This window comes from Pleurodeles waltl, chromosome 10, assembly GCF_031143425.1.
Source record: "Pleurodeles waltl isolate 20211129_DDA chromosome 10, aPleWal1.hap1.20221129, whole genome shotgun sequence".
Taxonomy (NCBI): Eukaryota; Metazoa; Chordata; class Amphibia; order Caudata; family Salamandridae; genus Pleurodeles; species Pleurodeles waltl.
In genome coordinates, this window is record NC_090449.1 from 947718676 (window position 1) to 947741594 (window position 22919).

General features: G+C 43.1%; 1 protein-coding gene across 4 annotated transcripts in view; it reads right to left on the reverse strand.

Annotated features, from left to right (window-relative positions):
- PPP1R9A (protein phosphatase 1 regulatory subunit 9A) overlaps positions 1 to 22919 on the reverse strand; it is a 718476-nt gene that overhangs the window by 171224 nt on the left and 524333 nt on the right. For all 4 annotated transcript variants that reach the window (XM_069211751.1, XM_069211753.1, XM_069211750.1 and 1 more), the window contains 3 exons: positions 20322 to 20551; positions 17224 to 17320; positions 468 to 639 (listed from right to left, as the gene is read on the reverse strand). In XM_069211751.1, coding sequence (XP_069067852.1) covers positions 468 to 639; positions 17224 to 17320; positions 20322 to 20551 — 499 coding nt within the window. The remainder of the gene's footprint in view (positions 1 to 467; positions 640 to 17223; positions 17321 to 20321; positions 20552 to 22919) is intronic.

Consider the following 22919-nt stretch of genomic DNA (forward strand, 5'->3'; position numbering starts at 1 on the left):
TCTTCCATATGTGGGCACCTAGCTGTCAAGTCATTTGATATGTCTTTCAGTTTGCATTTGCTCTTTAGTTGATCTACTTAGAAGACAAACACAGGTGGGCAATAAGAAGAGACCGCAACACTGTGGTTGTGACCTTCTCTGATGGGAAGATCTAAGCACTTGAGCACTGAAATAATAGACATTTCAGATTAACCTTATAGCAGCCACAATTAATAAAAAAAGGAACCACTCCTCATTAAGCAGGCTTTGATGTTTAACCAAGCTGGGGATGTGAAGAAAATTACCCATCATTCAGTCTGTGTGTTATTAGCATCAGTGTAGATTTTTATGAAGATACAGAACATATTTTATCAAAACAGCAGGCAGTACAGCAATGTATATACAACACAGAACCCTACAGATGCAAGACATTTTAATGAAGTGCTGTTATTTACAGTTCCAAGAGCTTTTGGCTGTTTTCAACAAACCTTCACTTAAATCATCCAGGCAAGGCATTTGCTTTGAATCCAGGTTTTCCACTGGAGAATCTCTTGAGACTTCTGCAAGAGTTGTTCTGGTTTCAAATATGTTGTTATTATTGTTAACTTGACTTCCATTTTGCTTCAGTAGCCTATACACCTCTGTTTCCAAGTCCTTGATCTGAAATAAATATGATATCACATCAATGCACAGAAAATATAAACACCAGGTCTGATTAAAAGTGGCCTGCTGTAAAATTGTGTGTATGGATTGCAATGACTAGTGGTGTGATATTTATTGCACCTGGCAATTACATTTTGTTAACTTTCAGCAGGTCAAACCTGCTGGAATTTACCATGGGGCAAGGGTGCTCTATTTAACTGGGACATGCACATTTTGGTGCTGTAAGAACCAAAATCCATACTATTTCCTAAAACCCGGCAATAATTATTGCATCCGATAAATTCCGAACACCTTGGTATCAGATATTTATCAGATGCAAAAAAACTGAATCCAACAGGGTTTATCCATAAGCAGGACTTAAATGAGAACCTTTTGAATCTCTATATATTCTTGCTAGCCTGAGCTAATCAAAGAATGCTTGTTTTTACATGATGATTACCATTTATGATAATTCTCATACTTGTGGTTCCTTGTGGCCAGAGGTACTATTTACTGGTCATGAAATGCAGGTCGCAATTTGTGATCAGACTTTTTGCAACCAGTGAATAATTTTCCCAATTAATCTATGTACAAACATGTAGGTTCAAAAAATTCAGATTTGATATGGGTCGCAATTTGACCTACCTTATTAATATTCATGAGGTAGGTCCCAAATTGTGACTTGGTCTGGTTGGAGGCCATCATAAGTATGAGGCGACCACCAGGTCCATGACTGACTTTCAGTACAGTACACTTTTGTTAAAAGAAACTATATTTAAAAAGAAAAGTTTACTGTTTTTTAAGAATTGGCAGTTGTCTGTGGACCACTGGCTTCCCACCAGCAACATTTTGGGGCAGATTTATGAAAAGTTGTGCTCCATCTAGTGTATCAACACTTTTCTTGTGACCCTTAGCACCCCCGTAATGCCACCATGTGTGCACCGTATGTAACATATGGTGCACCATAGCAGTAGTTAGGGAACTAGTGCCAAACTGCTTATGCTAGTCTGGCGCTTTGCAGGATTAGCATAAAAAATGTTGATGCTAATCCTGCAAAGCACCCAGAGGCTCATAGAAAACAATGGGAGCCTTACATGCTCAGAGCAGGCGTTAAAAATGCTGATAAAAATGACACAAATAAATTTTTGAGCCATTTGTTTGGCTCCCCTAATTGGGGAACGCCCCCCTTGAATACATTATGCCTGGTGCAGGCATAAAGTGGCACAAGGGGAGACATTAGTGTAAAATAAATGACACTAATGTGTTGTTAGATGACGCTAGTCATCACAAAGCAAATTAGTCCTAAAGAGAACCCTTCCATTTTGTGTATAAGCTATCACTCCAAATAGGGGGTTGATAAAATGTCAATGTTTGGCAACTAGATTTTAGTGCATATGAGATCAACTCAAAATTTGGAACACACCATTAAAGGAATTGTCCATTTATCTGACAGAGGTACAAAGAAATGGCACTATTCTGAATTTATAAAACTTTGTTAGAGAGGTGTCAGTCATGGCATGACCAAGCATCTCTAGAAAAAGTGGAAGAAACTTATTGGTAACTTATTGGTAAAACAGAAAGATGCCTACCTTCACATACAATATCACCAAATTATGTGTCTTATTTAAATATTCTTCAGTGCTAATAAAGGGTCTAACATTCGTAGGCTTTACAAACAAAGTACTGTACAGCTATCAACTTTTTATTGTTTTGTGTACTGATGACATATTGTAGCATGGCAAGAATGTGGTGGCATTCATCTCCAGCCTGTTTTAGAACTTAAACTGTTGTTCATAAAAGTCAGTGACGTATTATGAAGATGTTTAATCTTTATCTAAGTGAGATGTTAAAGGTTTTCAGAAGACAATTTCTGTCTTACTTGGTGAGGAAATAGGATGGCGAGGTATTACACACCTATTCCATATCAGGTGGCACAAAGAGGCATTTACAATTGGTTATTTAACTATTTTACCACATAAATGGTTCATTTCTGATGAGTCCTTAAATTAATGCTGGACATAAATATTAATGGAAGGTAGCAGTACCACTTGCCTTCTTATATTTTGAGGGTCTCTTGGTCTCCCCATATTAGAGTGGATGGGTCCCCTGGGATTTTCCTCCAACCCTGGTGGGGTCTCAAGAGACTCTATATTATTCTACAAAAGCCACCAAGTTTAGATGCTAAACTTTTTTAAGGTTTCTTTTTCCTCTACTAGCACTGTAATACCAATATGAATAATTCTAAAAATTGAGAGGTGTGAGATATATTGGCATTGGATGTGCTCAGTGCAGCTGGGCAGGGAATCCAACCAGCAAATTACACAGTCAATACCTGGAAATAACTGCCGTCAATTTGTACATACTGTTATCAATTAATAGTACTAGATTTTTCTGATGTGCAATTTTGGGTGACAAATGACTTGTGCAAATTACTAATTTTTATTATGCATATAGTCGCAACTGATGAATTAATATTGTCGCACTTGAAACAATTTGATTGTTTTGTTTGGAAGTGTAATTAACAGTGTAGTTTAGTTATGCCACATATTCATGCGAGGCACCATTCATTACGATGGATGCAGTTTCTGGTGTTTGTTCATCTTGCTCATTTCATTTCCCATCCCAATCAGTGACCCGTTGCAAGTCATCTTTCTCCACAGTTTTCGCGGAGCACAGAATGTTATCACGCAAAAGGAGTGATAGTATTAGAAAGCTCTGGCAGACAGTAATTCCTCTGATTTGAACGCTATTGATTGACTACTCACTAAAACTTATGTTGTGAATTTACCAGTGGTCCCTGTGAGTAGAGATGGTGTGTGGGTTGGGCTGCTGATTGCAGGATAGGGGAAAAGGTTCAGAGTAGTACGCCCACTACTACAGAGGATAGTGATAAGCTATCTATTATGTCCTGGACTCTAGCAGGGTTGAGTAGTACATTAACGGATTCTGAGAGGGGCGCTTACATTAACAAACAAGATATATGTATATTTCAGAAGACCTGGGAATTGACCCCCATCTCCTGGGATGGTTTTCTATCCTATCATCTAGAAGCACAGCCGGCTGCTGGGAGCAGCAGATGGACAAAGGGAGGCCTTCTGATATTGATAAATAAGAAACTACAGTGCTCTCACTCAGCCCTAAAAATAGATTCACCATATCTATTAGGTATTCAGCTTGAATTTAAGCGAGTCTTTAGGCTTGTAATAATTAACGTATATGCAAGATCAGTACCACAGGGTGCAGAGTCTTGGATCTTGGCTCAGCTGATTGAATGTACAGATACATTGCACTATTCTTTTGAACCCTCCCCTCATAGCAGCAATTTGATTGTAGATGAGAATGAATATTGGGGTAGCCCACGATTGATGGGAAAACGACTGTCTAGTTGTTCGCATGCTGCCCTTCAGTTAACAGCATTGTGTTTTAAGCAAGAGCTAAGGGCCTGTAATGGCCGTACGCATTCCGATCAATGTTATACTCATACCTTCAAGCGTGGCCAGTTGACTAGCATCATTGATTATTTTCTTGATGTTAGACTGTGGCCTATGCTGGAAGATATGAAAGTTGATTATCGTCATGACAGCGATCATAATTCTTTCCTTCTTACCTTGAACAGTGATGTATTTATTAGATCACAGAACAATCATTCCACTATGGTAACCAAACCACTATTGGCTAATGACTATAAACGTGTTACTTGGCCAAAAGTGATGTCAAACTCTTATCTGTAGAAGGAGATCTATAATTTGTTTATTGATGCCTTTTCTAAATATGAGGAGTATGAGGTTGAAAACATTCCAGTCCTCAGCATCGATGAGACTCTGGTTACTAATCTACCAGGCATTTTTTATAGTAAGATCACTACTAAGAGGATTGTCCCTGCACACACAAAAAATAAGAATAAGTGATTTAACAATGATTGTGCAAAAACAAAATCAGCCCTGAAGATAGCGTTGTGTCTCGTTCCCAGGGGATGATTAAGACGGCCAGAGTTGCTTAGAATAAGGCCATAGTGCAGGCCAAGAAATATTGAGGAGATAGAATTTCCTCGAAGCAACCAGCATAAACGATTACAGGACCTTCTGGAAGTCACTCTCTCAGAGTCAAAATGAGGGAGGGCGCTCCAACCATTATCATATTCCACCAGAGAGTTGGGTTGACTACTTCTCCAATCTTTACGCTCCACACAGTGATACATCTAGCAAAGACTCCTTTTATCTGAGGCAGTTCGAACAGGAACCCTTTTCAGGAGGCTTTGGGGAGGGTTATAGTAGTCAAGATGACTGCATTGTTTTCACCTTGGGAGAAACTAGTGGTGCAATTGCTTCTTTGAAATCTTCCAAAGCTCCTGATCCTGGTAAAATACAGTGGGATCTAAACAAATCTGAACCAGCAATATGGTCTATTTATATTGTAATGATTTCTAATGCTATAGCAGTTGGGGGCCCTATACCTGCCATTTGGAAGGGTGCTGAAATAATAATCATATATAAGAAAAGTTATGTGAGCTCCTCTGCTAACTGTCGACCTGCCAGCCTTACTGATAACTTACAAAAAATCTTTGCAAAGCAGGTTTTGGATAGGCTATTAGAGTGAGTTGATGCTAACCATGTGTTATCCCCATTCAGGTGGGCTTTTGACCAAAAATTAGTACAGTAGACCAAGATTTCCAGCTGGCTTTTCTATATTGGAAATAAATACTTCTTGCCAAACAAAGACTGTATATTGCTTTTGTGGACCTTCGGTCCACTTTTGATTTAGTTCCTAGGCGGAAACTATGGGAGGTTTTAGACAAAGAGGGTATACCCAGGAACTTAATTAATCTTTTAGTACAGCTCCATGAAGGTACATACGTCCAGGTGAGATGGGGCAAACGGGGAGAATTAACTGACAACATCCCTGTACAGCGTGGGGGGTTCACCAAAGTTGTATCCTGGCAGCGTTACACCATTTACTCTATATATAAACGGCGTGGTGCAAGCCCTGTCTTCTTGCCAGAATGATGCCCCCATCCTAAATGCTAAAAAAAATCCCCATATTACTCTTTGTGGATGATTCTCTCCTTATTTCTAAAACACCGAAAGGGTTACAGACTCTTGTTAATAGGTTCACAGCTTTTATGCAGATCGTGGACTGCGACTGAATGTCAGCAAAACAAAACTGATGGTGTTTAGACCTAGGCCAGCTGAGAGATGTATAATTTCTGTAAATTATGTTCCTTTGGACAAGGTTGGCTCTGTAGGTTACCTTGGTGTCAGGATCTCAAATAAAATGTTAAATGGGAAGATCAGATAAGTAAGGGCTCGCTTCTCATACAACACAGGTCAGGTGCTATTTTGCATTGGCATAAAAGTACCGGTGCAAGAGCGGGTCTCTGGCCCTAAAGATTTACTTGGCAAAAGCAAAAAGAAATGTTGCTACCTGTGGTGCATGGATGTGGGGCTATTGGAGACCTCATAAACTGTCTGTGAGGGAAAATAGCTTTGTTAGAGGAGTACTTGCTTGTCCAGGCAGTACTCCTCTGGTTCCCATTTATCTTAATCTTGGTATTAAACGGATCTCAGATACACTAGTTTTAAAATCCTTTTTATAATGGGTAAGGATATGGACCACTCCAGAACTCAGTACTTATAGGAACTCACTTCTTGATTTGTTGATGAACCCAAATGTAGCCTATATCCCATGGTTTAAGCTTGTGTGAAATTGGTCCCGCATCCTGAGTCTTTGGAGTTTCTGGGAGAATCCCCAGGGTTTAAGGAAAGCCTAGATGCAATCCCTGAAATCAGTTTACTGGGCTTATATTAAGAACAACCTTCTTTCTTCAACAACCCATGGGCGATTGATCAATCAATTTCTTGACCTTAAGTTGTACCCCCGATACAAGCCTTTTTTAGATCTCATTCCTGAACCCCTTGCTAAGAGTGTGTACATTAGTTTCCGCTATGGTTGTTTGCCACTAATGTCTTTGGCAAGTAGATGGAGGGCAACATCCGTATCGAATTCCTGCCCAGTCTGTGGTGTTGTTCCTGAGACGGTTGAACATTTTTTGTTTTTCTGTACAGCTTACGTTTTCCCCTGACGTAAGTGAATACATCCTATCTGCCGGAATCTGGGCAAGAGACATTGGGGATCATTACAACCTCGGCGGTCTTTTTGCAAGACCGCCGAGAGACCACTGTGCGGAAGACCGCCTGTGCAGACAGTTTGCCGCTCGGCGTATTATGACTAATGGCTGCTCTCCGTCATTATTCCGACAGAGAGCCGCCAACAGCCATACTTGCGGGCGGCGGGGAAGTGGAGGTTGCTCCACCTCCACCGCCACGCCGACAGAACACCGCCCAGCGTATCACGTCCTGTGATTCGCCGTGGCGGTGTTCTGTTGGCGGTGTGGTGTTGGCGGAGCTGCCCCCATGGCTCCCGTCCCCTCCCGGAGGATCGACGGACCAGGTAAGTCGATCGTCCGTTAGGGGAGGGGGGTGAGGGGGTGTTGTGTGTGTGCATGGGTGTGTGCATCTGTGTATGTAGAGGGGGTGTGTGAGTGCGTGTATGCTTGCGGGGGAGTTGTGTGTATGGGAATGAGTGCGTTTATGGCTGTGGGTATGTCTGTATGGATGTGTGCGTGTATGTTTGAATGTGGGTGTGCGTGTCTTACTGTGTGTGTGGATGTAGGCATGTATGTCGGGGTGTGTGTGGGTTGGTGGTGCCTGCATGCGTGTCGGGTGTGTGTGAGTAATGTTCTGTTGGGGGTCGGGGTGGGGAGGGGTGTCCTGCCACCTTTGGGGGGTGGCAGGGATAGTGGGGGTGTGGGGGAGGGATTCGGGGTGGGGGAGTCCCCTATCAGTGCCAGGGAAGGAATTCCCTGGCACTGATAGTGCTTACCGCCATGGATTTCATGGCGGTTGAAACCTCTGGAAATCCACGGCGGTAAGCCGGGTCCAAATACCGCCGGCGGTATACTGACGGCTGCCAGGCTGGAGACCCAGGTCTCCAGCCCGGCGGTCGTCTCCGCCCTGGCGGGCGGGACGGAGAACCGGCGGATGACCATGACGGTAACCGCCATGGTCATAATACACCACGGTAAGACCACCAGCCTGTTGCCTGTCTTACCGCCGGTTCTCCGCCATTCGCCAGGGTTGTAATGACCCCATTGTGTCTGCCCTCAGGATTTTGAAAAAAAAAGTGATACTTCTGCTGTTATGGTGCTGGCAGTTGGCAAGTTCCTTGTGGCTGCATGGTACATATGCACCCGTTTTCTAAAACAAGAGTCTGCAAATGTATTATGTGAATAACCTGCGCCATTTATGCATATATGGTGCACAGGTGCTCGTCTCTTTTGAAAAAAGAGTGCAATGAATCATGTCTATTAATATGTAATTATTATGTATGCTCATTGGCTGGGTCCTGGGACTGGTTGGCTTTTAGCTGTTGTTAGCATTTTTTTCTAGGTTTTTATCCCTTTATATTTATTATCGTGATTTTATGTGGTTTCTTGTTTTGTATGCTTTGATGGTTTTCGATGACCGAATAAAGCTTTGTATGGAGATGATTAGAAAGCTTTTTTGGGAATGAATCATTCCATTGCGTAACTGATGTATCATTTTAAAGTATTTCTGCTGGACATTCCAATGCAGGTGTGCTGAAGAACATAATTCTGTGAGCTTTGTGAGCTGTTTTAAAAAAAATCTTTCATTTTATGCTGTACATCACTGGAGTGCAGTTTCTGAGGAAGCAAGCAGAAGACTTCTCTAACCTTTTAAAAAGGGTTATTGTTAAGATACTCTAATAATTGTGTAGTTGTCTTTGATTTGCCAGTGCAACCTAACCATGATCATACCATTCTGAATTTGCAGTTTTATTCATTATTATGCATAAATTGTGTATTGAAAACCCCTGGTTTGGGGGATTTGTGGGCGACCTCCCATTTTCCTCCCAAGACTGACTATTTCAAGACTTTTCTTTTTTCTCTTCGGATGCTGTCAGGACCCTATGAGTTTGACATTTAGAATTTTCCTAGACTTAATTGCTTAAATAGGGATTTTGCAATGGTTTGTGATTTTGTATTTCTGTATCTGAGCCTTCACGGCAAATGTATGTATTCCTCTGTATTGTTTTTATAGACAATTCTGTAATATATATATTTTCCCCTATTCTGATCTAGAACTCATTTATTAAATGGTCCTGTGTTTTAGATTTTTACTCTTCTAAATTAATGTTTATTGTTGAGAATAGCCTCTTACTGATAGATCGACATGAGATTCCAGAGCTGTACCGCCAAGATAAAGATAATTCAGCACATAAAAAATTGGTATTGAGACGGTTGTTTTGGGTTGGTACCCACACCATACAGCTCTTTACTTAATATGATTGCTTAATAGCAATAGTAATGCTGTGCAGTAGTGTACCAAGGAAATAATCTAATTTTTCTTGTCCACTAAATACCATAAAAGCAGAAAGCTTATAGAAACCTGTGCTCATTTGGTGTGCATTATCTCGTTATTTCAAATGGAAAGAAATATGTCTGGTTGTCGAGTAAGAATTCATAAAAACTGTTTTCACTTATAAGCAAAAAGAGCAAGTGTAGTGAATCCTAGTTTGTTTTAATGAGAAACAGGAGTTAGCTTAGCCATTGGCTTGCAGACTTGTGCCCCTGTCACCTATTGACTTTTACCCTACTTAGCTTGCTCTGTTTTAGCACATTTATTTAATTATATATTTTAAGACGGCTGCCTTGTTTGTAGTTAGGCTTATGTTTTAGTTTCACGTTATCAGTGCCACCGTGCAAAGCCATCAATATCAAGCGACAAAGATAAACAAACTGTAGGTGTTCACATTAGGTACTTTCCCTCTTCACGCCTTTGAGGGAATTGTTTATATAAATTACCGTCCCAAGCATGTCTTGTTATTTATTGTTTGGGAACAGACCAACGGCACGGGTCCGAGCAGTTGCCATATCTGCTATCGATGCTGCACATCGCCTTGATGCTGACCCAGTCTTCGTGTCCCTACGGAGTCTGATCTAGAGATCTCATTCCAAGATAACAAGGGTTGTGGGTGCTCTTCTTATGGACCTGGCATTGGCAGATTAGGTTTAACGCACCTAGCTCTCTTTCAGGTTAGAGATTAGGTTCACATTATTAGGGTATTGGGACATATTTCACATCTCATGTCACTTCATGTCATTGTAAGATTGTGGGGGTCTTTGCATTAATGGCTCTTGTCTTTACTATGCCATTTCTTGCATTATTCATTATCCTAATCATTGCAGCCCACATTAATGCAGTTTTGTTAAATAAAACCTATTGAGAACGTTACTGCATCTCTTTTATTGCCTGTGCTTGATTGAGACATGTTGTTCATGTGAGAAAGGGGTAATCTCAGTTTAACCACAACACTCCCTGAGATGTCACACTCTTGAGTCCATGCGTAAAGGCTGCCACAAATCACCTTTTACTGTTTGGCTTTTTGGTGAGGTGCTGCTTGTGAGCCGGGAGGCTTGGTATGACAGTTGCAACTTATTGTAGGACTGGCATGGTTGCCTACAAACATAATTACTGTCATCCTTGAACCAGCAGTCTTGCCAAGAGCAAGAGTCAAACTACGATACAAGTAACTTTGTATTGCTCTTGATTCTGGATACTCTATCTAACCATAAATTCCTCACCTTTGAAATTCCCCAAGCAACAGACTGGATCTGAAACGTTTTCATAGCAGTTGCTCCTACATGCTGGCAGGTGGTGCCATTGGACACTGCAGTGACCTTAAAAAGGGAAGGCACAGAACCCTACATAGCCACCAAAGCATGATTACATCAGTTTACCTTTAAACACTTCTTGGCCCTCAAAGGTGGATCACCCTTGATAACCTGGAACAATAACTGGGTGTGAAGTCTAGCTTAGGATATTTTTTAGAACTCTAAGGGTCCAGACTAAAGAATGATAGGATGGAGGGCAGTGAAGAATCTGCAACTAAATAGAGTATCCATGAGAAAGAGAGTTATCAAAGCTAAGAAATTATTCATCACCTTTTGAATAGATATCAAAGCAGCGCCTCTTAAAAGGTGGAAGATCTGAGATGTGCACTTACATTGGGAGGTCCTGCAGGATTAGGTAACATAGCTAACTCTGCAGACTTGACTGTCTGCACAGTACTGCCAAGTGAAGGTGTGTGCGGATGCCCATGTTGAAGCCAGGCAGATGTCTTATAACAGAAAGACACTCCCCAAACCCTTTAAAGCAGCCTTAGCTCTTTTCGAATGGGCCCAACAGCCCTCAAGAGGCTCCTGTTTGGTCAGGGTATAGCATTTAATGCACAGGATGAACCACCAGGACAAAGTTCTCTTCTGGAAGTCTTTCTCTTTTTAGCACTGGCAACGCTGACAAAACATTGGTCATCCACCTAGTACCCTCTTGTGTGCTGGATGTAAAAGCTAGGAGCTCTTCTTCTCCTTCTTTGAAGGCTGAGCTGAGCGAAAAAGGCAGGGAGGGTGACAGCCTCCTCCACATGAAAGGGTAAAACCATATGCTGCAAAATGGAAGCAAAAGTTGGCAGCACCATGTTATCTGGAAAAAAGTGATATTGAGAAGTTGCTAGACAGTGCCTACAGCTTGCTGATATGGTACACAGTGAAAACAAATTGATAAATACCATCCTGATAGTCATTGATCACAGAGAACAATTAAGAATGTACGGATCAAGTTAAGTTCCATCGGAGGCATGAAAAAAAACTCTTAACAATGCCTTACTTCAAAGCCTTGCTGGGGCCAGAGACAGAACAAATGACAAAACATCGATCAGTTTGGCCAGCCAAGGATCGACTTAAAAGTCTTTGCATCAGGTCCAATGATTGAAATAAACAGAGTTGATAGATGGGAACCAAGTCATAAGAATAACAACTACTACTTCAGCAGGTGACTCAAATCTGCTCAGTTGGTGCTTCTCTATCTCCATGAACGCAGGAGTAGATTAAGGAGAATCAGGTGCAGGACCATGCCATATTGCTGAGAAAGTAGGACTACTGAGGGGGAGGGCCAAATGATCAGGCTCCACAGATTGGGGTATCACATTTTTCTGACCCAATCTGGAGCTATCAGGACGAATTGAGCCTGGTCTGTCCTGAGATGCTTCAGAAGTCAACACAGCAGAAGCAGAGATGGGAAGGTGTACAGTAGTCTTGTGTACTGCTGCAGGTGGATTGCATTTTCCCAGTTGCTTTTTGGAGGAAACTCGGGTATGAAATAGTCAAGACAGTGCCCGGCGGTGGCAAAAGATCTAACTAAGCAATGCCCCAATGGGTGAAGAAAGCTTGAAAAACCTCCTGATGAAGGTGCCATTTGTTCCTGGCAGCTGATGACTGCTGTGTTTCTCTACCCTCGTGTTTATCCTCCCATGCCTTGCAATTAGGGAGAGCTCTTGAAGGTCCAGGCATTTCCAGAGATGCAGTATCTCCTGTTAAAGATACATGACCCAAAAGGCCCTCCTTATTGCAGTACAGTACCACCAGGCAGTTGAGTTACCCATTAAGGCCTCAACAGGCTGCCACTTAATGGATGGGAGGATAATCTTCAGGGCTAACTGAATGATGTGAAGTTTCAGAAGTTGATGAAGAGCATCTGCCTTACTCATATCCAAAGGCCCTTGATCTCTACGTCTACTAGATGATCACCCAAATGCAGAGACAATGCATCATCCATCACTACTGTGAGCTCTGGATGGGGTTCGCAGAATGGCCTCTGTAAATCAGGTTGCCGTACAACAGCAATCATAAAAGGTTATGGGCTGCCTTATTTAAAATGTACACATTGTCTGAAATGTTGGCCCAGTGCATTGACCACTACATGCAGAGGTTCCACTGCAGGTCCCACATGTGCTAAAGGGCACATGGGACCAGCAGAATGTGCAAGGCCTAGAAGCCTTAGACCCATATGCGAAGGTATACAAGAGTGAGCCCAATTTGTTAAAGATCCCCGACTAACTATGAGGTGTGATGGCCTACCACCAGGGCAGCTCCTAAGAATGGAATCCTCTGTGCAGGCTGTAGGTGGGACTTCAGCTCACTGATGGAAAAATTCATGGGTAACAGAAGGGTGTACATTGGTTGTAGGGGGCCAATACTGATTGCGTCAAGTCCATCTACAAAGGACAGACATCACGGTACAGGAATACAAGTATACATGTATTCCACTTTGTGAGGATGGCCGTGACCATCACCATCCCCTTCGCAGACAACCAGGAGGTAGAACATAAAATTCTGCTCTGGCAGCATTAAAAACTGCAAGAAGCATTTGTGGGACTGTGGGACAGACCCACGAGCGTACACATCCATCCTGTAAGTCCAAGGACAACATCCTGCACCTAGTATGTAGGGTGGAAAGAAGCTGGCCCAAAGTCGGTACCTTAAACTTGTTATTCAACAGGAAGATTTTCAACAGTGAAGATCTGGAATTTTCTGGAGTCCTCCATCTTTTTTTAAAGTAATACAATGAGGCAATTGCCCGCTAACCCTCATGACCAGGGTAATAAATGTCGCTTGAATCCAGTGTTCAGGAGATTTAATCAACTAGAACAATCCGTAGGCTAGGTATAGCCAGGAAGCGCCAAAGATATGGTGCTGCCGATATTTGTGGTCGAGAACACTCTTGTGTCCTTCAAACGGACGCGTTAATCGGCCAGTGCCCAGGTATTCAGACGTGCGTTCTCTTGAAAATTCAGCAAGAATGCTACATTTTCAAGAGACCGCATGTCTGAATACCTGGGCACTGGCCGATTAACGTGGCCGTTTGAAGGACACAAGAGTGTTCTCGACCACAAATATCGGGAGCACCATATCTTTGGCGCTTCCTGGCTATACATAGCCTACGGATTGTTCTAGTTGATTAAATCTCCTGAACACTGGATTCAAGCGACATTTGGCTTATCCAAATAACAAGAGCTATCTGATTGACACCAAATAACAGACTCCTGGGACTATGACTCCTGGAGACCCCAGCCATTGCGTGTCATTTTCCCCACATTGGAGCATAGGTGCTTCCAGTGCAATCATCCCTGTCCTGATAATGACCCCATCCTGATTTGCCTGCATACAGGGTCGAAACGTCGACACATTTCTAAAAGAGTGGATGTGAAAAACATAAAAGAAATGTAATGATACTCCAGGGCCTCCTGGATTGTAGGAGCCACTGGAAGATAATTTTATACAACCACACTCTGCACTACTTGTATATATCACCGTCACTCACTGGCACTTCTGCACTTTCACTGTTCTTTTAGGAACACCTACCTTTGCTTATAAATAGTATGACAATTTGTTATTAGAATTATATGTTAGCATAAGATTCATATGGAGAAATCTCGTTTGTTTTACATTTATGGTATAGAGAGATTTTATTAAGCTGTTTATATTCCATGGGAGTCTAGGCTACTTTCCCCTTGCACTGACCTTTATTATTATTATTGCTCCATCTTTTTTGGGCATCAAAGAGAATAACAGGAGTAGCACCACCTGCCTACTGTGCCTCCAGACCTTCTCTATGACCCCTCCAAATGTCCTGCAGAATTCAGGCTTGATCTGCTGAAGTCTATAAACACAGATGGGATATGAGGGTAGGTAGGATGCGAAGGAGAGGGTGTAACATTGTTGAACAATTTCCAGTAACCACTGGTCTGGAGTTACAGCAAACCAGCTGGGCAGGAAAAGATAAATGCGGCCCACTACCTGTAGTGAAAGCCCGTGGGAGGGAGAATTAAAGTGGCATTGCCACAGCCATGGGTTGAGAGGATAAAGAAGATTACTGCTGACCCTGGTGAGGGTCCAGGGTGAGCAGTACTCTTGAATATGTCCTCTGAAGTGACGAAAGAGCTTTTGTTGCTATGGTGAAAGGTTTTCAGGAATGTCTTTGGAGACACATGAATCCTCAAAATATCCTCTGAATCGTTGGTATTGCCCAATGAGCGAGCCATAGCATGGATGTCTTAGAGCCCTTCCAATGCAGAATCAGCTTTCTCTTCAAAAGCCCACATCCATCAAACAGCACATATATAACAAATGTCTGCATGTCCCCAGAAAATTCCCAGGCATGCATTTAGGAATGACACCTGAGCTCAACAGAGGTGACCATTGAATGGTCCACACAGTGCATCTTGTGCAGACTGACACTCAAAACATATTTCTCAGTATTCTGTCCGTCTTGCATTGTCTGAGCAAAGACGTTCCTAAATTCAGCAGGGACGGCTGATAAAACCTTGCTGGCCATACCCAAAGTGCATGAGTGTAAAATCCAAACAGGCAAACACTGTTCAGGAATCTCAGGGCCAAACTAGCAGAAGAGAAACACCTCTTCATAATACATCAGTATGTTTTAATTCTCTGACTGGTGGGGCAAAGGGTATGTGTTGGAATTCACATTGCTACTAGGAGTGTGAACTACCAAGTTCTTGGGAGTCACGGGCTCAGTCACAAATGTAGGATCTCTAGGTGTGGGCCCCTGAAATCTTGCTACTAGGTCCCCTACTGGTGAGGATAAACATGCCTTAGAGCAAATTGACATCAATGGTTTCCATCATAGCTTCGTTGAGAATACTAAGAGCTCTGTGGTAGTTGAAGTAGCACAACAGGGCTGCAAGATTTCTGCCAACAAGTTTGCCTTTGTCTCTATGGTGGGTAGCTGTAAGCCCAACACCTCTCTTACCTATCTGTCTACTACTGAGAAGGAGGGGCTCTCCTGAATGGGGCAGTGGGGAGTCCAACTGTGTCTCCAGGGAAATATATAAGGCCATGGCATTCTGCAGATCTAGATATAGGTCAGCATAATGAGAGTGGAGCAAATTGTCTGCCTACCCTTTGTCAATCTTGTCATGCAGAAATTTTTTGACCCTTTGGCCCGATCTGAATAAGGTTTCTAGTTTAAGGTAATACTGACAAAGAGGGAGAGGCTAGAAATAACTGAAAGGTCGGGGTACTGCACTTTGGAAAACTTATAGTAAGACCTAGGCCTGGCGAGGGCTGACAACAGTTCCAGATTGGAAATGGGCATCAAAGTAGGATAAGGTACTCAGAACCAATGAGGCCTGTGGTGCATAAGATGAGTCATGGGCCAGTGGCAGCAGGTGGCTCGCCAGCGGCCTAACAGAGTTAGTTGCCACCTGGGCAGACCTGCTAACAGGAGCCTAACTTGGGTCACCTGAGGCTCCGAGTGTGGCCCAAAGGAGCTTCAGAGCAAGTCAGCATCACCCTGCATGGCCTCCCTAATTGCCTCTATCTGCTGTGGGGTTGACAACAGTCAGAAAACTTAGGGATGTGTTGGGATCAGCCTCAGCACAGGCTTGCATTTGGATGATAGCAGCAGAGACAGGTCCCTGGAGTACTGATTGTACAACTTCACAAAGGAATGGAAGTGATGAGACAGAGGCGAGCCCAGCTTGTGGCACAACATATTCCAGGAGGATAGCGGACAAGAGATGAGGCAGGATTTGGTCCACTTTCTGGAGTGTTCAGCAACATTAAGCTCACTTTTGAGTGAATCAGAGAGCATTTATTGCACACTTAGAGTTGTGCCTAGATTCAAGTCACCACAAGCAGACACTGTGTGGATCCATAACTGACATCTGTTTTCCTGCAATCACAGTACGGTTTCAAGCATGTGTCTTATTGCTGAAAAATCTTACATTTGGCAAAAACCAACAAAGTTGGGAGAAGGGTTGGGACCATGATGAAAGGTGTTGAAAAAAGATACTGGCATATTTGTAAAGGGGTGCCGCATATACAGAGCTCTCTACCATCACTTCCAGAGGCAGAGCGATGTCACCACAGAGTATGACGTGGAAGCAATTTCTATGAAAACGATCTAGATACTGCCCAGCATCCTGGTTAATTCAAAAGGTGAGCATCTGGATTTAGATGTATCCATCAGAATAAGACTTATATATTAGTATGGTTTGCCACAAACAGAAGTAATATGGATGTGCACAACATTTGGGACTATATTTATGGGGAATTGGCATAGGGCAGTGCTGCAAGTCTTCTTGATGTGCTGCCCTAGGCCAATGTGAAAGTGCCCAAATGCACTGTATTTCACAAATACAGTGTATTCCTGTCATTTCCCCCTGCACTGGTGCACAATTGGCTGCCTTGCACCAACACAGGTATCCTTGCACCAGAGTGCAAGGGTGCCTGCTTTGTATGCAGGATTTGGTGTTTTGCAGCACACATGGAAAGTGGAAAGAGCAAGAGAAATGAAATATTTCCCCTTGTTGCACTTGCTCTGGGGAGGCATAAGGTTTTGGCGCTGCCGCAAGTTTACGTGATTAAAGTAAATCTGGGGTGGCGTCAAAGTTCATGGGTGTTGAGTGGGAAAACCCACCACTACGCCCTTGGAATACCTCTCTGGCACAGGTTAAGGAAACGCAATGACTTGCACTGCTTTGCTGTATTCCGTATCTTTGAGGCCATATAAAGCTGCGCAAAGTGGCTTTTCGTGAACTCATAGATATGGTTGATAAGCTTGAGCCACTGGCGCAGCAAAAAAAGTGACGCTACGGTGGCACAAGCCTCTCGTAAATATGCCCCTTGGTATCTATGCATGTTGTGTCATCACTGACGTTACTCACACGAACTTGAAGGTCCTGAACTTCTGCAAGATGTGCCTTTTCCAAATCTTCAATTTTCTTCCTTTCTCCTTCCTGACGTTTAATGAAGTCAAGCTCCCTTTAAGAAAGTAAAGCACAGATGCTTGCTGTTATCTTGCTGAATATACAAAGGGTAATGTACTGACAACTGTTTGGTCCATTTTTTTATCATGGCCTAAAGAAGGGCTAATGCAATATGTGTTTGGAAAATACCACTGAAATGCCATCAAAACCATCAATTTAAAAGACATAGGCGGTCATTATGATCTTGGCGGAATAGCCCACCGCCAACCATGCTGACGGTCGACAGAAGACCGCCAATGGGGGAAGCAGGCATCCCGCCAGATAATGACGCCTGGAGCCTCAGCGCCATTGATGGCGGTGAGGGTCGTCAGGTGCCATGCTGGCGGTCGGTGGTGGGGGTGGATTCTGCTCTACCAACACCGCCACATCAGTCCAGACACCGCCACGCCTATAATGATGCAGTCATAGGCGTTGTGGTCTATGGAGATGCAGCGATGCTGACGGAGCAGCATCCTAGGAGCCCGTTCCCTCCCGGACCAGCACCACGGAACAGTTAAATGCTGGTTGAGAGGGAGGGGGGGTGCATGGGGGTGTGCGTGTGTGTTTGTGAAGGGGTGGTGTCTGCGTGTATGAATGCGTGTGAATGTCAGTATACATGTGCATGAGTATGTAGGGGTTGGAGGGAACCTGAACGGAGGTGAAGGGGAGTTGGTGAGGGGGGGTTGAGGTGGGCCAACAGGGAGACTGGAGGGAGGAGGGATGGGGCGGTCGATTTTCAGAGTTCGAGGGGTGAGGGTTGGGGGAGGGTCTAAAGGCTTGGGGGGTGGGTGGGTATTGTGGCAAGGGGGGCTGGCGTGTCACATACAGGTGTCAAGAATGAGAATTCCTGTCACCTGAATACTTTCCACCAGGGATTACCTGGTGGTGTATCCCGCCAGGAAATCCCTGCTGGAAATGGGATCATTATCCCACTGGTGATCTGGCGTCCACTGCCGGGTTGAAAATGGCTACCGTCGGCCGAGCGGTCGATTCTAGCCTGGTGGTGGGTAGTAGTGAACAGGCTGCCTTGCAGCCTGTTTACTACTGTTTTCTTTATAAAGTGGTGTGAACCACCATGCTGTTGGCGGTAATTACCGCCAGCGGTGCAGTCATTACCGCCAACATCGTAATGACCACCATAGTGAGAGAGTGAGGAGAAGAAAGTATGAGCACCTTGAGAGCTAACTTGATGTCATTAAAAGCAACTAAGCTTGTGAGAAACGGCGTAGGATGCACATAGATTCTAATTAAACCGCCTTTGCAAGTTTAGTTGCTTAACAAAAGACCCAGTAGTGCATCAAGTGCATATAACCAGTTGCTTTAGGTATGATAATCTTACTCATCCAGGTCCACAGTTTGTATGCCCATACCCAGCAACTACCTTCCCCAGAAAGCAAGAAAAGGGTCCGTCCCAGTGTAAGTCCCTGTATGCAGTAGTACCAGCGTTTTGCTTGAGAGTGATAGCTCTGCCAGATGGGCTAAAGACAGCCAGTTACGGAGGTTTATTGCTAGCCAGAGAGACATCTGGAAGTTCACTTGGGCCTGTGTGGGGAAGTATGGCCAATCTCACCAGAGAATTCAAAGGGTGCATTGGTGCCCAGTACTAATCCATGGTTAGGGGAAATGTACACATAAAGGAGTTGCGTTGAGTGTGTAAAGATTAATAGTACCAGTCTGCATCCTGAGTGCACATGAAGTCAGTGCAGGCCAGACCGGGAATTAAAAGCAGCCCTGGCAAATTTTGTCAGACCAGTTTCCATACTGCACTAGCACTCGAGAGCAACAAACAAGCATCACCAGTGCCTTGCAGTGCACCATGATGTTCAATCATGCTGGAGTAAGGAATGCACAGCCATTCTTATGGAGTTCAGACTCCACTGACAGGCTTCTTTTGTGACAATGTAAATATAGGGAGGGTGCCTACAAAAGGTCACAAACAATTTCGATTTTAATTTTGTACACTATTAGTACTGAGATTGTAAACTTATATCATACCTGGGACTTCACAATTCATGCCTCATCACCAAAACATCACCCCTCAGAGCTCTCAAGGTTCTCTAGTAAATGCCTGAGTAGTTCAACCCGCCCAGGTTTGTGTTTTGCATTCTGGCACTTGTAGTTCTTTTCATTTCAAAAGGAATCAGAACTACAACTCTAGAATGCTGAGGACTATCTCTGGGCTGCAGGAGGTACTCATGCATCTACCTGTGAAACAAGTGCGGTCTGCAGCTCCTCCGTTCTGATGAAGAGCACGTGGGCCTCCACTACGGCTCATTATCCCATTGTTGCCCATTGCACTGCGAGACCAACACTTCACAGAATGCAGACAGGGGGCCATTCCCATTCATTTCTCACAGCCCCTGGAAAAGAGGCCTATTGCTCACATGGCCTGCAGACAGGGGTATAGGACTAGCTCCCCTTATCAAACTGCATCTTTGGCACAGACCCCTCTACTTTCACATCCCAGGTGCAATTATAAATGAAAATGAGGTGGTGGGTCTCAAATCTCTTTCAATCACTCCCTCCCTCACCATCCACCCACACACACAAACACCAGGTGTCAGCTGCTGGAGGCAGGAGTCGGGCAGGGCTTATCACTCTTTTTGTGGCACTTTAAAAGGAACTTAAAAAACAAATGGTTTTAAAGAGCATGTGACCTGACTGGACGTGCTTTAAAACCATTTCTTTTAGCATTTGTTCTTGAATTACAACAGGAGGAAACACAGCAGAGCAGCAGATACAGTCACGTCCATTCGCTCTAGCAATTGCAGTTCTGCCTCATCCTCCAGCCACTTGCTGACAAGCCTACTCCCACCGACCAAGCTCCAAAAGGAGCCACAGCCAGAAATCTGCCTAATTCTGTACCCCCAGGATGTTTGTGCTTGCAGTCGAAGCAGCTTGGATACATACACAGCAGTGGGTGGTCTGGCTCCCCTGGCTCTCCCATTCAGAATTGCCTGATTCCCGGTATGGCCAGTTCAGGACTGGATCGTGCCTTGGAAGCAGGAGGCACTTACTTTTGTTGGAAGTCCTTGATGAGCTTTTTCGCCTTGTTGTATTTCTTTTCCAGAGCTTGGTACTGGCTCTGAGTCTCTTTGAGGTGCTCATTCACAGTGTGACATAGGGTCTGGGCCTCGATCCAGTAGCTTTCAAGCTTCATCATTCTCTCCTTGTTCTCCTCGATGTTTTGCTGAAGTTGATTCTTCTCCAGTTCCCACCTCACCTTCTCGTTCTCTGCAGACTGAAGCTGCACACAGGTTGAAAAGTAATCAGTGTTATGAGACAATCATGGTTGATGCAAAGAAGTGCAGCAAAAAGGTCTAGACTTGATAAAAAATGCGTGTCATAGAACTGAAATAGAGTATCCGATTTTGCATTTTGGAAACATTTAGAACTGAAGTAATAATTACACGTGATTTTATAGACATCTTTTATGCTGTGTACTTTATGTGCTATTTTCTCTGTAAGGTATGACTAAATATTCAGGTTTGCTTGGAAACTGTCGAGGTGAGACCATGGCTGTTTGTCTGCTTTTTGAACTATTCTAATTGCCTTGATTGTGCCGACAGAAATCTGCCATGGATTAAGCTGGCCAGACGTGGCATAGCAAATCTCCAACTTAATCTACTCCTACAACTCCATTCAGAGCCATAGGTGCGGGGTCTTCTGGTAGCTTACACTTTTGACCAAAAATACCAACACTCATGAACCTGAAAGAAGGCTTCTTCTTAGGATCACTACAATTTTGACCTGTATGTCAAAAAATCCATATTTATTGATGATCAGATGATGGCCCAGCACTTAGCATGTCACAGGGTCCATTTTACAATATATGCTAACTACCTGATCTTGCATGACAATACTGGGGTTGTGCTACAAAGACGTATTAATGCTTTTGACGTATTAATGCTTTTCATGACTTTAATTCAGTTAAATGTCATAACTGTAATTCAGTTAACTATCCTAAAGTTCATCTTAGTAAGACACAAGTTTAACTAAATTAGTTTGAGAATATTATTTTTTTCGTGACTGTAACATGGTCTAGTGTTCTCTGAGGAAGGGCTTGCTGCTTATGCAAAGATACCAAAGACAAGATCAGGATTTGTCACAGAAACCTGTTTATTTCCAGGAACTAGATTGTCCTTACTTTGTGGGAGCTAACCCTCGCTCATATCAAGACTAAGGGGGCTCCCCTTCATAGTCTAACCACAACAGTGTAGTGTTTGGATTAGCCCTGCAGTCATATCTACAGAGGCAGGGGGAAAAGGCGGGTACCTGCAAAAGGAATTTAATAGCAAAAAGACTTACTAGTGCAAAACAACATTATAAATTGGGCTATCTGTGGCAAAACAGGTGGCCTGACAGAAAACGTTATTTACGCATACAAAATAAAAATAAAAATGCATGTGAATTTGTGAGTTCCCTTAATGTGGGAATAATATAGTGCTGCATTTTTAAATGGACCAGTCTCAAAATATAGCTATCTAGTAAACAGATACCTATTTCTTCACTGCAATATAAATGGTTCGGGTAGTTCCATATTCCAGTTCAAATATTTACATGGCCTTAGGAAAGCATGGCAGTCCACTCTAATCTGGTGTACATGGTATCAACATGATACAAAGACTTTGGTTTGTTAGACCACAGATCAGTGGAATTCCAATTACTGAATGGCTAAAGAATATTTTGGGAGTACAGGATAATAAGGTTTCAAATTTATTTTGTCCTCTGGATAAACAGGTACTGCCCCACACAGCACAAAGACTTTGGCTGTCAGTTTACAATGTCACAGTAATTTGTGGGAAAGTGTATTACCTTTTGCTAAGGCAAGATAAGCATCAATATGTAGAATATATTCAAAATGGTATGCATGGTTCATTAATGCAAAACCTTTAGCTTTCTAGTGTAGGATTAGCAATATTAACCTATATGATCTGCTTAAATATCCCCCACTGCACTCTCCCCTTACCGATCTTCACAGTCAGTAAAAGAAATTGGAATTTACTGTCTACACAAAAAGAACATACTATCTTAGGGCACTTAAAATTATGGATACGTCACAGGTACTGCATTACTGTTCAAAGAAAGCTTTGAAATATTTAATTTACAACTTTTTTCTGAAGATCAAACTCATATTAAAGGATTTGTTTTACTCCCTATTGTCTCCCCTATGTGAGGAGTTGTAGTAGGAAAATCAATGTGATTAATTTGTTCTGCTTATCTAGTCATCCTGTGTTTTCATCAACTTACTAGCTCCTGTTAAATGCACCATACTTGGAGTATTCACACTGATAAGATGCTGCATACATGGCCCTCTAAGCTCATTACCGCCCCTCCTCCCATTTAACATCCAACACATTTAAAGATGGGCTTCGGGATAAGCTTTATACCCACCCCAGTGCTTTACTATCAGTACTAACAAAGCTACATAAGAGGTTCTAGACAGTGTTATCCTGCTACATGAAAAACAAAAGAACACACTATAAAACACAATCCTTAGTATAATAAAGATCTAGCTCAGCTTGAACTGGAAACAGACTAACATAAGATGCAATGGAGGAGATCCTAGCTATTAAAGTAATCTATTCAGCGAAGGTGAATATATACAGCAATAA